Here is a 15,488-nt window from a genome sequence, read left to right on the forward strand (position 1 = left end):
GTACGAGCACATAGGCAGATTCAATTGAAGCACAATAATATATATTATAACAATTTATGGTATACATAATAGGAGTGTGACCACAGCTGATTCCCAGAGAATCGGAAAGGATCAGAATGACCTCTCAAATCCAGGTGCCCAGCAACGGGTCAAGTCGTTCTCCGCTCAACGAGTAGACAACTTTGCCATGGAATGGCGGAAGTTGCTGATAATAACATGTTTACACACATTGTAGGCTGGCGTGAAATTGAAGAAGAAAAAAAAAGAGAAGAAGAAACTGCGGACGAGCCGAGTTTTAATGATGTTTTTATCCGGGAGGCGGTAGAGACCAACTGTGCTGCAACCTGGCCTTACTCGCGGACCGGACCTCCACACAACATACTCCCCCATCTCGTTCATTCAATCCCTAGCTATTAACAGGGACTCTGATTTCTTTTGGGACTGGATTATGCTCCGGGAGGTTCACGTGCTTAGTTTCTTGGAGTAGACCCTAAATTACGAGGTTCCCTTTCCTCGCGACTTCTCAATATCCGCATATACCCCCCTCCCTTGGTCAACACAGGACCGAGTCCGGAACATCTACCGACACGATGGATTACGAAGCGCTGAAGGATCAATGGAGTGATGTGGAGGACCGCGATGGCATCAGACTCAGTTGGAACACTTTCCCAAGCACTCGCATGGTTCGTGATAGTGATCCTCTCTGACCTTCACCGCATCATCGGCTGATACTTGATATAGGAAGCGTCCCGCTTGGTCGTTCCCATCGCCGCCGTCTACACCCCGTTGAAGGAGAAGCCCGATGCCCCTTTGCTACAATATGAGCCCGTTACTTGCAAGCAGCCCTGCCGAGCTGTGCTCAACCCATATGCGTACGTGACGTGGTGGTCTGATATACCTCAATGAGTAGATGGACTGACGTTTGGACAGCACTGTCGATGTCCGCGCACGAGTCTGGATCTGCCCCTTCTGTCTGTCGCGCAACCCCCTCCCTCCGCATTACAAGGATATCACGGAGAATACGATACCCCCAGAGCTCCACCCCCAGAGCACGACGATCGAGTACCAATTGGCACGACCAGCCCCCGCTCCCCCAATTTTCGTCTTTGTCGTCGATACCTGCCAGGAAGATGACAGTCTTCAAGCTGTGAAGGACTCCCTCATCATGAGCTTGTCTCTTCTGCCACCTAATGCGCTGGTTGGTCTGATTACCTTCGGTACAATGGTAAGGAACGACGGTATTCGCAAGGCAGTTGACATGTTATTGACCTTAATACGTAGGCTCAAGTTCACGAGCTCGGCTACACCGAATGCGCAAAGTCATATGTGTTCAGAGGCAACAAGGAATACAACGCCAAGCAGGTTCAAGAGATGCTGGGCTTGGCCGGCGGCGTGCGCCCCGGTGTTCCCCAGCAACAGCCTCCCCGTGCTCCCCTCGGCCCGGCTGCTCGCTTCCTCATGCCTGTCCAGCAGGCTGAGTTCCAGATCACCAATGTCCTCGAACAATTGCAGCGCGATCCCTGGCCAGTGGCCAATGACAAGCGTCCCCTGCGCTGCACCGGTGTCGCCCTGAGCGTTGCCGTTGGTCTGCTTGAGACATCCTTCCAGAACGCTGGAGGCCGCATTATGACCTTCACCAGTGGTGCAGCCACTGAAGGCCCTGGCCACGTTGTTTCACCTGAACTGAAAGAGCCTATTCGTTCGCATCACGATATCGACCGGGACAACATCAAGTACTACAAGAAGGCTGTCAAGGTCGGTTGTCAACACATGGGTATATTAGAATTTTGCTAACCGAATCATAGTTCTATGACGCCCTCGCAAAGCGTGCTGCCAACAATGGCCACATTGTCGATATTTTCGCCGGATGTCTTGATCAGGTCGGTATGCTGGAAATGAAGAACCTCTCCAACTTCACTGGAGGTCACATGCTCCTCACAGATAGCTTCACCTCCTCACAGTTCAAGCAATCGTTCGTGCGCGTTTTCGACAAGGACGCCAACGACAACCTCTTGATGGGCTTCAATGCATCCCTCGAGGTGCTTACGACCAAGGAACTTAAGGTTACTGGTCTGATTGGTCACGCTATCTCGCTGAACAAGAAGTCAAGCTCTGTTGGCGAGACAGAATGCGGTATCGGTAATACCTGTGCATGGAAGATGTGTGGAATGGACCCATCCTCCAGCTACGGTATTTACTTTGAGATTGCTAACCAGGGTGGCCCAGCTGCTGTTCAGCCTGGTCCTCAACGGGGTGTGATGCAGTTCTTGACATACTACCAGCATTCTTCTGGTCATTACCACCTGCGGGTGACCACCGCTGCCCGCCCCTTGAGCGGACCTGCAGGTGACCCAACCCTGGCACAGTCTTTCGACCAAGAGGCTGCGGCTGTCCTCATGGCCCGTATTGCAGTGTTCAAGGCCGAGGTTGATGACGGTCCGGACGTTCTGCGCTGGGTTGATCGCATGCTCATCCGACTCTGCTCCCGATTCGCTGACTACCGGAAGGATGACCCGACATCGTTCCGATTGGAAAAGAACTTCACCTTGTACCCTCAATTCATGTTCCATCTCCGCCGAAGCCAGTTCCTGCAAGTTTTCAATAACTCGCCTGATGAGACTGCTTTCTACCGCCATGTCTTGAACCACGAGGATACCGGTGACTCTCTTGTCATGATCCAGCCCACTCTTGATTCGTACTCTCTGGAGCAAGAGGGTGCTCAACCAGTGCTGCTAGACTCCGCTTCTATCCAACCCGCCCACATTCTCCTCCTTGATACCTTCTTCCACATTCTCATCTTCAATGGTGAGACTATCGCCGAGTGGAGGAAAGCCGGGTACCATGAGCAAGAGGGCTACGAGAACCTCAAGTTGCTTCTTGAGCAGCCTAAGGAGGACGCTAGGGTTTGTTTCCACCTTCCTTCCCGTATGTCTACCATATTAACTAACTCGTGTCTTATAGGATCTTATTGCCGACCGCTTCCCTCTGCCCCGTTTCATTGTTTGTGATGCCGGTGGTTCCCAGGCCCGTTTCTTGCTGTCCAAGCTGAACCCGTCGACCACGCACACCACGGGTGGCTACGGGGGCGGTGTCTCATCGCAGACCATCTTCACTGATGACGTGTCGCTCCAGACATTCATGGACCACCTGATGAAGTGAGTTTTTGTACAATTTTGTCTTGAAAGCTTCCGTGCTAACGTTATTCTAGACTTGCTGTATCTGGAACCAGCTAGATGTTATGAGACAATGGCCATGAGAGCAAGGGCGGTCTGTCGTCGACCCTCGGGTCTTGTGTATCTTTAGCGGTGCTTTAACTCATTTGACGCGATATAGTAGTAGATTGAATGGATTGATACCATTACAGGGGGATTTCTAAAAGTTCTTGCAATATTTATGACTAAAGTAGCCCTGGGCCTCCCGATCCCGGGAGCATAAAAACAAAATACCCAACAAAGCAATCAGTTCGATAAGGGTTTTGTTATCGCACGTGATCGGGATTGCTGCCCTAACTCCAAATTCGGCCATTCGCTTAGATGAGCAAATGTGGGCCACGCTAGCAGCGAGTCTCCTTCAAGTTTGATTTTTTGCTCCTTTTCCTCTTCTCTTCTCAACCACCTTCTTCGACAACCAAGGAAGATCGACTACCTTTCGCACTCGCCATGCGTAAGTATCATCTACTTGGCCTTTTGCAAGATGGCGACTAACATTCCCTCGTGATCAGCTCCCAAGTTCGATCCCAATGAGGTGAAGATCATGTAAGTCAATTTTTCCCCACAGCTCATCCGCCTCGGTCCAGCTGTATTCTGCCAAACTGAAACTAATCAATTCTGTTTTTAGCCACCTGCGTGTGACTGGTGGTGAGGTCGGTGCCCAGTCCGCTCTGGCCCCCAAGATCGGTCCCCTCGGTCTGTCTCCCAAGAAGATTGGTGAAGACATCGCCAAGAACACTGGTGACTGGAAGGGTCTCCGTGTCACCGTCCGCTTGACCATCCAGAACCGTCAGGCCGCCGTCTCCGTTGTTCCCTCCGCTTCTTCCCTCGTCATCAAGGCCCTTAAGGAGCCTCCCCGTGACCGCAAGAAGGAGAAGAACATCAAGCACTCCAAGTCCATCCCCATGGATGAGATCATCGAGATTGCCCGCATCATGCGCACTCGCTCGATGGCCAAGGAGCTCCGCGGTGTTGTCCTTGAGATTCTCGGAACTGCTTTCTCCGTCGGCTGCCAGGTCGATGGCCGCAGCCCCAAGGATGTCTCCGATGACGTTAAGTCTGGCGAGATTGACAGTGAGTTCTTACCGATTGATCTATTCTTCGAATCCCTTTACTAACCATCCCTTCAGTTCCCGAGGAATAAATTATTCTCTCTTGAATGATCAAAAAAAAGAGGAGGCCTATCTGATTTCTAATGCGTGCTTCTCTTAATGATGAGATGGCTAGTTGCAGAATACGAATGGTTACTCAAACCAACAAAATATTCATGAGTCATGACCTATGATACCTTTTCCTAATTCGCGAGTGTCCAATTGGAACAAATTGACCAGCTCGCTGCTTGTTCTTTTTCTCGTTCCTCTCCGGTTGTATTCCACTCCTTTCTCCCAAACTCCTCTCGTGATCCTCTCGTCTTCTCCTATGGCGATGAGAATAATGGAAGGCTATTTCCGGCGTAGCCGACAGTCCGTCCTTTTGGATGGAACCCCCACAACACTCTGGCCCTTACTGTTCTTTCCCTACGGGGATTGATCATATCAAAAACGTGGTATAGGCTTATTTTAAGTGGGGAAGAGAAAACCAGTCCCATTACTCATCGCGGTATCCTTGGAGACTTTTGTTTCCGTGGGTACAGTGATCCATATTTCGGGTCTACATCTCTTGCAGATGAGTATTATTCTGCGTAGGCTGTAGTTAGTTACCTGGAATCAATTTTTCTTTTTATAATAACTCTGCATACCTCGTACCAATTATTAATTATATTCTTGAATTATCGTACCCTCGGACCCATTTAGTGGCGGTGTACCGACATACTCCAACACGTCTTTACACAGCCAGGCTCCCCTGCATGCGGACTGCCAGCATGCATGTACATACATGCGAGGCGATGTTATTGACCTGGATACTTTATACTTCTGATGTTGATATGATATCTGTTTTGAGGCTGGACTAGTTTGTAGCAATAGGCGCATTGAAAATTTCAATGCTGACGGTATGATGTATATATATATATATATATATATATCCCGAATTAAACAGGCTCCCCCACCACGCGACAACATCGTATATTTGCAATCTATGTGGATACCTTGGTATGTATATACGAAATACCATGGAGAGTGCGTACCCCCGTAGTTACACACCAACGCTGTAAATAGCCAACCCTGTCTATCTTTTGAGTTCTCCAGGGCTGTGACTCTGAAACATCCCAACGGCTGCGCCAGAGCCCTCGAATCGGTATCCGAGCGCGACCAATGACATTCATATAAATAGTTCGTATTCCAAGGAATAGTTGCCTGAATCCAAGTAATCGTAAAATATATATCTAAAAAATTTGAAGAATGTAAGTGAAATTAATAGCAATTCTAGACTCCACTCATAGCCCGAGGATCTTCCCTGATAAGGCGATGTGCGTGCACATCCACCAGAGAAGTGGAGATTGATCCATTTTGCTCCATTGGATGCTCCATTCGTTGCTCCATTCGTTGCTCCATTGGATGTTTGGATATCCAGATATATTTGGGTCTAAGAGGAATATCTTTTTATGAAAATATCTAAGAATCCACAGTCTGCCACCCTACAGAAACGTTGTGCAAGCCAAGAAAGGATGCGACACAGAGTTTGTCGATCTCTACCTATGACATGTAGACTTTACGGGACCGGTCTCAAGGTTTTCTGCCCTTGATATAGCCTCTAGTAATATCCATGGATACATATATTATATGTTGTAGTGTTCGAATCAATAGCCTTCAAAAAGTAAATGAAGACAGGGTTTATAGTGGACATGCTTGCGAGCAACCCCAGAATAATCCCGGATAGGAAAGGATCGGTGGGCCAACAAACAGGGGGCCGCAGGCTGTCAGGAGAAAAAAAAAAGGAAAAGGACATGGAATATCTTAGACTGGACTGAATAGGATAAGACTTGAACAGACAGAACATCAATTTCCTTAAGTTCAGCCAAGTCTCATAAAGGGCTCAACTCGATCACCGGCGGGGGCGTCACCGATTCACTAGTCGCCGTGATGGAACCAATGATCCACTAGCATTTTATGGAGAGGCCGTTGGATCAAGTGGGTTTGGATGTTCCTTGATTGGATAATTTATGGAGATGAGAAGAGAGGGAGGATAGATATATAAGATATCCCACGGAAAATGTTATATTTTATACTCCCCCACCTGAATCCACCGTGTCCACTCTAGGTTTTGCGTGACCTTCTCTCTCTTTTCTCTTTCTCTTCTCTTTATATACATATGCCCGCACTTGCCATCACCTGGACTATCATCGTGTGGACATTCTGACTCCCTTGCGTCTTATATTTTTAATTTTCCAATTTTTCTTTTCTCTTATCCTCAGTCGATGATCTAAAAATCTCTTTGCGACCAGCCACACTGGCTGAACTGCTTCAAACTGGCTTGGCTTCACATGATGAGGTGTCGAAAACGTTACAAGGATGCTTGAATGTTGACGTTGACTTGAGTTTTCGGTACCCTTGTCGCTGGTCGGCCCCAAGGATCCAGATCCCATTGGATCAAGGAGATAGCAAAGATGTATCCAACCGTCGCACCGTTTCCCCCGGTTCAACCGCACCGCATACACTACCAGACAGACTCCCTCAATCAACACATGTACGATGCGAACGACGCACTCCCCGTTCGAAACGACCCCTCCAAACCTTTCTTCAATCCAATATCACGATCGCGCATCCAACTCCCTCACCCCGTTCAACGTCTCGATTCTCGCGATGGATCCGCCTATAACTCTACAAACGCCGAACATAGCCTGAGGAGGAAAACCCCCAACGGAACGCTGGCTGCGGGGTATGATGGAACCCTTGGCGATACCATCCAGCCCCCAGCGCCCAAGCATATCTTGGTGTCGCCGATGGAACCGGGCCAGTTCATTTCCCCTCAACTAGGGATGCAGTCCGAGAACTGGCAGCTCATGTCGGACCAGTCCGCCTCCAAACAAATGAATTTCCCCCCAGTCTTCAAAAATGACCCCGCAGGCAATACCATTGCCGGAGAGGTGGTTCAAGATGTGCATGGGACGAGCTGGGTTCGCCCCGTCAATTATCCTCCGGGCGTTGACTCCATGTTGAATCAGACTTTGCCTCTGCAGCAGCGATATCTCTTGCAGAATGGGCAATACGTGCCCACAGTCCTACCGGCAACCCTGCAATCGTGTCTCGGACCAACTGCTTCGGCGGGTACTGGGCCATTCGGTCCATATTGGCCGGATGGAGTATACATCCCATATCGCCCTGCGGCGTTTCGTGATGCGCGCTTTGAATCCCCCACGCCCTTTACAAAGCAGATGAGCCAGTCTTTTTACGACCTCAACCAGCCCCCCTTTAACCAAGCTCAGCTTCCGGTAGGCGCAGATTCGGGGTTGGCATGGGGGCACTCCATGCCTGGCTTGCCTAATCAGGATCCTTTGATGAAACCTCTTTTTCCCCCACGTCACTCTGATCAATTGCCTTTCCACGCGCGAGCCAACCGTCCTCTGTCAGGCCTTCCACCGCCGCAACCACTAAATAATGAGTCCGTGAATTGGTCGAATCGCCCACCACATGGCTTCCAAAACCCAGGTCCTGCAGTGGTAGTGAATGCAGACTTCAAGGAGAAGGTCTTGTCTGAGGCTCATGGAGTCTATGTCGACCTTCTCGCAACAATCCACCAGGCCCGCCGCAACAGCATTAGTAACGCTACTGTTGAGGGCTACCCCCGATTCTTGAAGCCGAGTATCTACCCCAAACCCCCACGCCAACCGGGTCTCGACTTTTCGCAAGCCCCTCCACCCGACCTCGCACGCCATAACAGTTACCCAGCTAGTCAATATGACTTACAACACCAGAAACTTAATGCCGCGGGTAGGTCGATCGATTCGACATCTCTTGCTCGTGCCAACACTCGCCGTCCATCCTTGAATCAATTCGTGCATAGCAGAGGGTCGGATACCAATATGCTCGGATTGCGTGACATGGGCTGTCCTCCGGGAGTGTCGTCTTTCACCAGGGCTCGTAGCTCTCTTTTCAATGAAGGCTCGCCTATGTCTAATGCTGCATCTGCTTTGTCGATGCTGTCTGACTTGTGCGCGGAAAGTCGTTGGGAATGGATCGACGGAATGCTTCTCGGGGGTTGTCTAGCCTATGGGTTGGGTGATTATCACAAAGCCGTGCGATGGTACTCGAGGATCATAGCTCGTGACTCGACGTAAGTGAAATGTAGTTGCTGTCTGATAATTGATGCTAACAAGTACCAGGCACGTGGAAGCTATCTCCAATCTTGCTGCCACCATGTTGGCCCTCGATCGCCGAGAGGAGGCTTCGCAAAACTGGTTGCGCGCCATCCAACTACGGCCGAGCTTCTTTGAAGCTGTCGAACATCTGATTGGTTTACTATGCAATAGTCACAGAGGCAAGGAAGCTGTCAACATCATTGATTTCGTTCAGACTTCCCTTCGTCACCCCAAAGACGGTGATTGCTTCAAGACAGATGAACACGCCAGCGAACCCGAGAGTGACGCCGAGAGCAACGTATCTGATGTGTGCATGTACGACAAAGCGTCTTTCGAGTATGACGATGATATGGGACGAACACAGGGCATAGAACCTGGCTCACCCGACGCTAAACCCCCTGGTTTTGCGTCTAGCGGTTATGCAATTTCAGGTGCGGAGAATGGGAGAATGCTGGCTTTGGTTCATGCCAAAGGCAATATGCTATATGCTCTTGGTGATAATGCAGGTGCTGCAGCGGCATTCGAGGATGCCGTTCTCATCGCCGCTGGCCGAAGGCGACATGGCATCCAAAGCATCATTAAACAGATTTTTGCTGCCTTTTCTAGCAGTCCAGGCACTGGGTATCCTCAATCCGAGCATGACTCGCAGGAGAGCATCCTGCTCTACCCGGATACAGCATTGAAAACTGCCAAACTTGTTTTCCCGGCAGGCGGCATGCCCCCGGGACTCCAACACGTCCCCGAAGGTATTGCTCGCAATGCAGCCACTTCCACCACCAGCAATTCTCTCCTTTCATTGGCGAAAATATACCAAGATGGCATGTCCAGCGTGGGTTCCTCAGGAACAACCAGGTCTTCCCCTGGTGTCCGGGATATTTTGGCTCTCTATTATCTTTCCCTCTCCCTCCAACCTAGCCCATCCACTGCCAATAATGTTGGAATCTTGCTGGCTGGCATCCAGAACAATCCGCCAGCGAGAGGTTTGGTGCGTCCGAACGGTGAGACTCACCACCACCTCGAGATCCCTGGAGTTGTTCCTGGCAGTGGAATATCCCTAGCCTTGGCATACTACAATTATGGCTTGCATCTTGACTCGCGACATGCTCATCTTTATACCAACCTCGGCAGCCTGCTCAAGGACATCGGACAGCTCCACGCGGCCATCAAGATGTACGAGCAAGCAGTTCAGTGCGATGGCAACTTTGATATCGCCTTGGCAAACCTAGCCAATGCTGTCAAGGATAGTGGCAAGGTCAATGATGCAATTGTATACTATAAGCGTGCTGTCAAGGTAAACCCTGAGTTCGCCGAGGCAGTTTGCGGATTAGCAAATGCCTTGAATTCTGTCTGCAACTGGGTAGGCCGTGGTGGCGTCGTCAACGCGCGTGGCTTCCGAGATCGATGGCATGTTGACGAGAAAGGGATGCTTCGCGATTCTCTCAACACCGACACGGGCTCTGGATGGATCAAGCGGGTAGTAGATATTGTCGACCGACAGCTCAAAGAAGGCGAATATTGGGGCCGTGGCATGTTGTCCGCGAGCACGGCAGAGCAATTATGTCTGCAACTGGCTCCTGCTTTGGAGTCTACTCGTTTTGCCTCCAGCCATCGCATGTCTCTAACAAAACTTTTCCAATCCTGGGCCGGACAGAAATGGGAAGGGTCTCGAATTGTACGACTCATCGAGCGAGCTATCCGGTCCCTCACCTGGCAGTGGTATCAAGATCGCTATGTCTTCGGCAAAGATTACCCTCTTTCAAAGTATCGTCGCCCTCGGCTCCCTGGAGGTCTTTCTGCCCCGAATGCGCCTACCGTTCTACCCTTCCATACCTTCACTTCTCCTCTGTCAGCGAAGCAAATCCGTCAGATCTCCCAGCGCAATGGCCTGCGGATCTCAACATCGACCCTGAGACTTCCGTGGCTGCCACCTACCGTCTTCCCCCCACCATCTCCGCCTAGTCCGTTCCTTCGAGTTGGTTATGTGTCGTCAGACTTCAACAACCATCCTCTCGCACATCTGATGCAATCTGTATTTGGGCTGCATGATCCCTCTCGCGTCAAGTCATACTGTTACGCTACGACCCCCAGCGACAAATCGGTGCATCGTCAGCAGATTGAGAAAGAGGCTCCCGTGTTCTACGATGCGAGTGGATGGCCTGTCGATCGACTGGTCCAGCAGATTGTTGCAGATGGGGTTCACATCTTGGTTAACTTGAACGGCTACACGCGAGGAGCCCGCAACGAGGTCTTTGCTGCGCGCCCGGCGCCTATTCACATGTCATTCATGGGCTTCGCAGGTACCCTCGGTGCCGAGTGGTGCGACTACATCCTTGCGGATCAGCTTTCGATTCCACCGGAGACGTTGAGCCCCGGCCGGCGCACAACACGAATCGAGGATCGTCTCCTGGAAGAAGACAATGGCGAGGAACTCGAGGACTGGGTTTACGGAGAGAAGATTGTTTTTACCCGCGATACCTTTTTCTGCTGTGATCACCGACAGAGTGCTCCGGATGCTGGCGAAAAGCATGTATCCTGGGAGGAAGAACAAGCGCGGCGCTGGAGAATGCGCAAAGAATTATTCCCCAAGTTGAGTGATGATACCATCATCTTGGGTAATTTTAACCAGTTGTACAAGGTCAGTCTATTTGCCCACTCCTCCCATCCCATATAACTAATCCCTTCCAGATTGAACCCACCACGTTCCGAACATGGCTGCGCATATTAGCGCGCATCCCCAACGCTGTTCTCTGGCTCCTCCGCTTCCCAGACACAGGCGAGCAAAACCTGCGAGATATCGCTAAAGCCTGGGCCGGCGAAGAGACAGCATCGCGGATCATCTTCACGGACGTAGCCCCAAAGAACACACACATCGCGCGAGCGAAGATCTTAGACTTGTTTCTCGACACGCCAGAATGCAACGCCCACACCACAGCTACAGACGTCCTCTGGAGCGGTACTCCGTTACTCACTCTCCCGCGCTATAAGTACAAGATGTGCTCCCGCATGGCGAGCAGTATTCTCAGCAGCGCGCTCCCCAACTCCGAGGTTGGCCAGCGCGCCCGTGAAGATCTCATCGCGTCATCAGACGAAGACTACGAGAATAAGGCTATCCGTCTATGTCTGGATCTGCAGTACTCTGGTCATGAAGGCTACGCCCGCGGCCGACTGGCGGATATACGACAGATACTGTTCCGAGACCGGTATAAGAATAGGCTCTTCGATACGGCGCGCTGGGTGCGTGATCTGGAGAATGCTTATGAGGCCGTCTGGGCGCAGTGGGTTAACGGCGAAGAAGGTGATATCTGGTTATGATGTGCACTGCGAATATACCCCCTGAGCGATTTTTCCTTTTTCTCTTTTTTTTCTGTCTCATTCTCATTCTAATTTTTTTGCATCTGGTCTCATCCACCTCTCTACTTTCCGCCCGTCGGCTGGATCATCTATGTAATGTTTTGCATGTGGGTTTTTGTGATGTATACGTATGGATTCACGAAAGAGATGGCTTGTTGGATGGTTTCAGGCGTTTAGGTCTTATATTCCGGGGTTCTGAACACATGTAGTTTTTGGTCTACTGAACAGCAGAACAGATCTACCACCTTTATCCAGTCTTGCCTCCCCTTTTCCCGTGCCGATCATCTACAACGCATTTCAATAATGCATAACATCGTACAATATACAATACCTACCATAGTAAGCTTTTACCCCCTATATCTAGCAGTATCATCACATCCACATGCACCCGTTCATCTACATATATAAGATACATACCCCGTACCTAATACCCGCTGCCTACCATTAACACCCAATTGCCTAATCGCCACATGCAGAATCCAAGCCACATGCAAATCCCAGCCCTGAACATCCCTGTTTCCTATCGGTACCTTCCCAGACAACCAATAGACTCGTCGTCCGTTCAATCCAATCCAATCTCCGAGACATTCATTCACACACAAAGGTAGCCAAGACCAATCAATATTCAGTACCTTGATACCGGCCCCAAGACCTACGAAGTAGTTTTTGTGTTCTCCCCGAACCTATCAGGGCGAGCGTTGAATCTATATGGAGTACGGAGTATAATCTAAACTCTCGTCTTCAAGTCTGTGAGGGGATGCTATCTCAGCTACACTTACACACTACCCTCCACCTAAGCCCAGACAAATACATGTACCGTCTAGTCCAAAAGTCTCCGTTGTATCCACGCCCAGCCAGGTCCATACCCAGCCCCAAAACAAAACCCACGCGTGACGGAGGCTAAATCAGGATATCTGCATCTGCATATAATCCAAGTGGGTTTTTGGCTCTGTTGCGCATTACATACGGAGTACATCTTGACCGGACTAGTACGATGCAAGTACTCCGTAGAAGGCGTTAAGCCACGGTCCATATCGACATCAATCTCTACGACATTACAGGCACCCCGGTAGATGCGACATGGCATTTCTGCCATTCTATCACATGTTCGCTCCGCCTCGGACCAGGTAAGACATGCGCTTATCCGTCTATTGAATACAGGTTGCCTGTTTGATTTCCACATGGTGTTCACGAGCTCGAGGTTTGGGATTGGATTGTGATTTAGTGTATATGGGTGTGTAATGATGAATGAGTGAGTGAGTTCTGTATCTTCGAGTTATTCAGAGATAAAGGAATAACAATAACAACAGCACTTGAGATATCCTATAGAATATTTTGTAGTCTCAATGAAGATATATAATGTACACCGTACTCCGTATACATACCAAGACACGATCAACGCAATCCACCCGTTTGATACACTTCAAAAGCAACCTGAACCTTTTAACCCCCAAACCAATTCCAGGATCCCTACATCAAAATCCAAACACCACCAACCCAGTTATCCCTGACATAACCTTCTCCTATTAGGTACCAACCTTGGAATACCACAGATTCCCGTCTCAGCCACGTAAGCCCGTTCGCTTCACAACGCCCACGAGAGCTCCGGAATCCACATGCCCATGTGCGGTATCATATCTCGGACCCAAGCACTCTATGAAGATGGACCGGGCTGTGATGGATAGCGGCATAGCTGAGTCGGCTATGGTGGGTTGTGAGTGGTGTGGCGCGGGTGGGGATGTAAGCCACGGAGATTTGGGGCGTTGGATCGGTCGATTAGCCGCTGTGAATCGGGGACTCGGAACCGAATGGATTGTGGCTTGTACTAATATTGGTATTGGCATTGGGGGTTGGATATGGATGACACCAGGAGAAAATCATATATTATAATATGGATGTTAATATTTTGATATGTATAAAGTACGGTACGGAGATATATCCAGGATGTGCGGAGTTATAGGTACTTTTGGAATAGGCCTAATTCGGTATGGACTTGGTTATGGACATGGTTTAGGTGAATCCTTCACATGCTAGAATAAATCCCGAAGATTATCCGTGCAAGGTAGTAGAATTAGTGATCTAAGCATCTGATAATAATAATTATACCTGAATATCCACGGAGTACACCGAACCCAATCACGTGTGTAAATATAGAAAGAAAAAAAAAAAAGCCCTCAATTTGCCTCAGGTACTATAAGACATTGGCAATGACGATCCATGTCGAGACCGAGACCGAAACCGAGATCTGAATAAATCCGTAAGCCAAGGGTCAAGCCAACAATGGGGGGCCGTTGCGTCACGCGCTGTCCTTTCACAGCCCTCTCTGCAAGCCCACAAGCCGCACAAGCCCTAGTCTCACCTTTCCCCTGAAACGAGGCTGAAAACAGAAAGCAAGTGGACTCTGGACAGTATCATTATATAGATTGCGCCCCATCTCGCTTGTTCCGATACATGGAATTGTTCGGGACTGTGGAGGCTAGTGGAGAGATGCAAATTTTTGCTATGGTATTTACCGCAGGAACTGCCCAGGTTCCACTTTTGACACTCACGGTCCCTTGTCTGGCCGCTCTGACCTGACGGGAAGGATGATGGCCTATGACATCAAAAAGATGAACAATCAATTTATACAATCCCGAATGGGTTCTTTGTACCTTTGCACGGCAACGATTGAGTTTAGACGGGATAGATAGAGTTGGTCCAGATTTGGCAGTCTATTGCTTGGATACATCATCTACACATGCTGGAACTTCCAACTTGGGAATGAGGAACTGGATCTACCGAACTGGTTCGCGTTAGGATCTTTACCAGTTCGAGCCCTGGATATGGCCTCGTTCTACATTTCTGTCCTTTAGACGTAATTCGTAAGACCTTGGGGATATCTATTTTGTACGTCTTACATTGTAGTAGGTCAGAGGTTCAGACGTTGTACAAAGGTAAATCCAAGTCCGTGTTACTTTTTAAGGATAAAAGTGTGACAAGGCCCAAACGGTTTCCCACAGCTCGGGCACCATGCGAGTGGTCCCCGATATCTAAAGCCCGAGAAGGTGGCCCACCAATCAGCAAAGCAAATTCAAATAATTCTATTCTAAAAGTCAAATTCAAATTCATAACCTAAATTCAAATTACTATTTGGACCGTAATTACTTATACTCCGATCTCATATAACAAAATTACGTATAGTGTACTAATGAAGTATGTTCGTATATTATTATCCAAACGTAAAAGTTAATAACCTCCGAATGGAAAATATATCCACGTGACCCAAACGGCGAAAAGGGGGAACGCTTGGACCCCGGGAGCCATGCGGAAGGCCCAACAGTCAGGAAGCTGCGAGACCGTTCGCTCCACTTTCTTAGTGACGGGTACCCCAAGCTTCTGATTCAAGGTCCTTTTTGCTACATTGATATAGAGATATTCTATTCTATTGTTGTTGTATCAGGTAGACGTAGTGTTTACTACATCCTCTTACTTTAGCACACTTTCCCTCCTTCAATACCACTCAAAACACCCGATCTAAGCTCGAGTGCACGGGACTATTGATCAGCGGTGATCCCTGCACGTCGACAGGGATTTATCTCAAATACTTGCCGTGTCTCTGATTGGTGAACAGGGGAACAATAGTATACCTTAAGTAAACGGTAAAAAAACAAATGAAAAAGTGACAGATCCAATCTCGGGTACACCCTAGTCGA

General features: G+C 49.3%; 3 protein-coding genes across 3 annotated transcripts; all 3 read left to right on the forward strand.

Annotated features, from left to right (window-relative positions):
• Positions 1-590: 590 nt before the first annotated feature.
• sec23 (GTPase-activating protein SEC23) lies at positions 591-3,233 on the forward strand (the record flags this gene model as incomplete). Its single annotated transcript, XM_057231230.1, has 7 exons — positions 591-683; positions 742-872; positions 931-1,225; positions 1,282-1,755; positions 1,806-2,903; positions 2,962-3,155; positions 3,209-3,233. 7 exons carry the CDS (start codon positions 591-593, stop codon positions 3,231-3,233), a joined length of 2,310 nt encoding a protein of 769 aa, XP_057086320.1.
• Positions 3,234-3,659: 426 nt separating this feature from the next.
• On the forward strand, positions 3,660-4,353 carry N7447_006969 (60S ribosomal protein uL11; the record flags this gene model as incomplete). The annotated part of the gene is made up of 4 exons (XM_057231231.1): positions 3,660-3,663; positions 3,722-3,755; positions 3,838-4,283; positions 4,340-4,353. 4 exons carry the CDS (start codon positions 3,660-3,662, stop codon positions 4,351-4,353), a joined length of 498 nt encoding a protein of 165 aa, XP_057086321.1.
• A 2,400-nt stretch (positions 4,354-6,753) lies between these two features.
• N7447_006970 (uncharacterized protein) lies at positions 6,754-11,757 on the forward strand (the record flags this gene model as incomplete). The annotated part of the gene is made up of 3 exons (XM_057231232.1): positions 6,754-8,420; positions 8,470-11,080; positions 11,131-11,757. 3 exons carry the CDS (start codon positions 6,754-6,756, stop codon positions 11,755-11,757), a joined length of 4,905 nt encoding a protein of 1,634 aa, XP_057086322.1.
• Positions 11,758-15,488: the final 3,731 nt, after the last annotated feature.

The sequence above is a fragment of the Penicillium robsamsonii genome, assembly GCF_028829455.1.
Source record: "Penicillium robsamsonii strain IBT 29466 chromosome Unknown utg000003l_segment0_segment0, whole genome shotgun sequence".
Classification (NCBI taxonomy): domain Eukaryota; kingdom Fungi; phylum Ascomycota; class Eurotiomycetes; order Eurotiales; family Aspergillaceae; genus Penicillium; species Penicillium robsamsonii.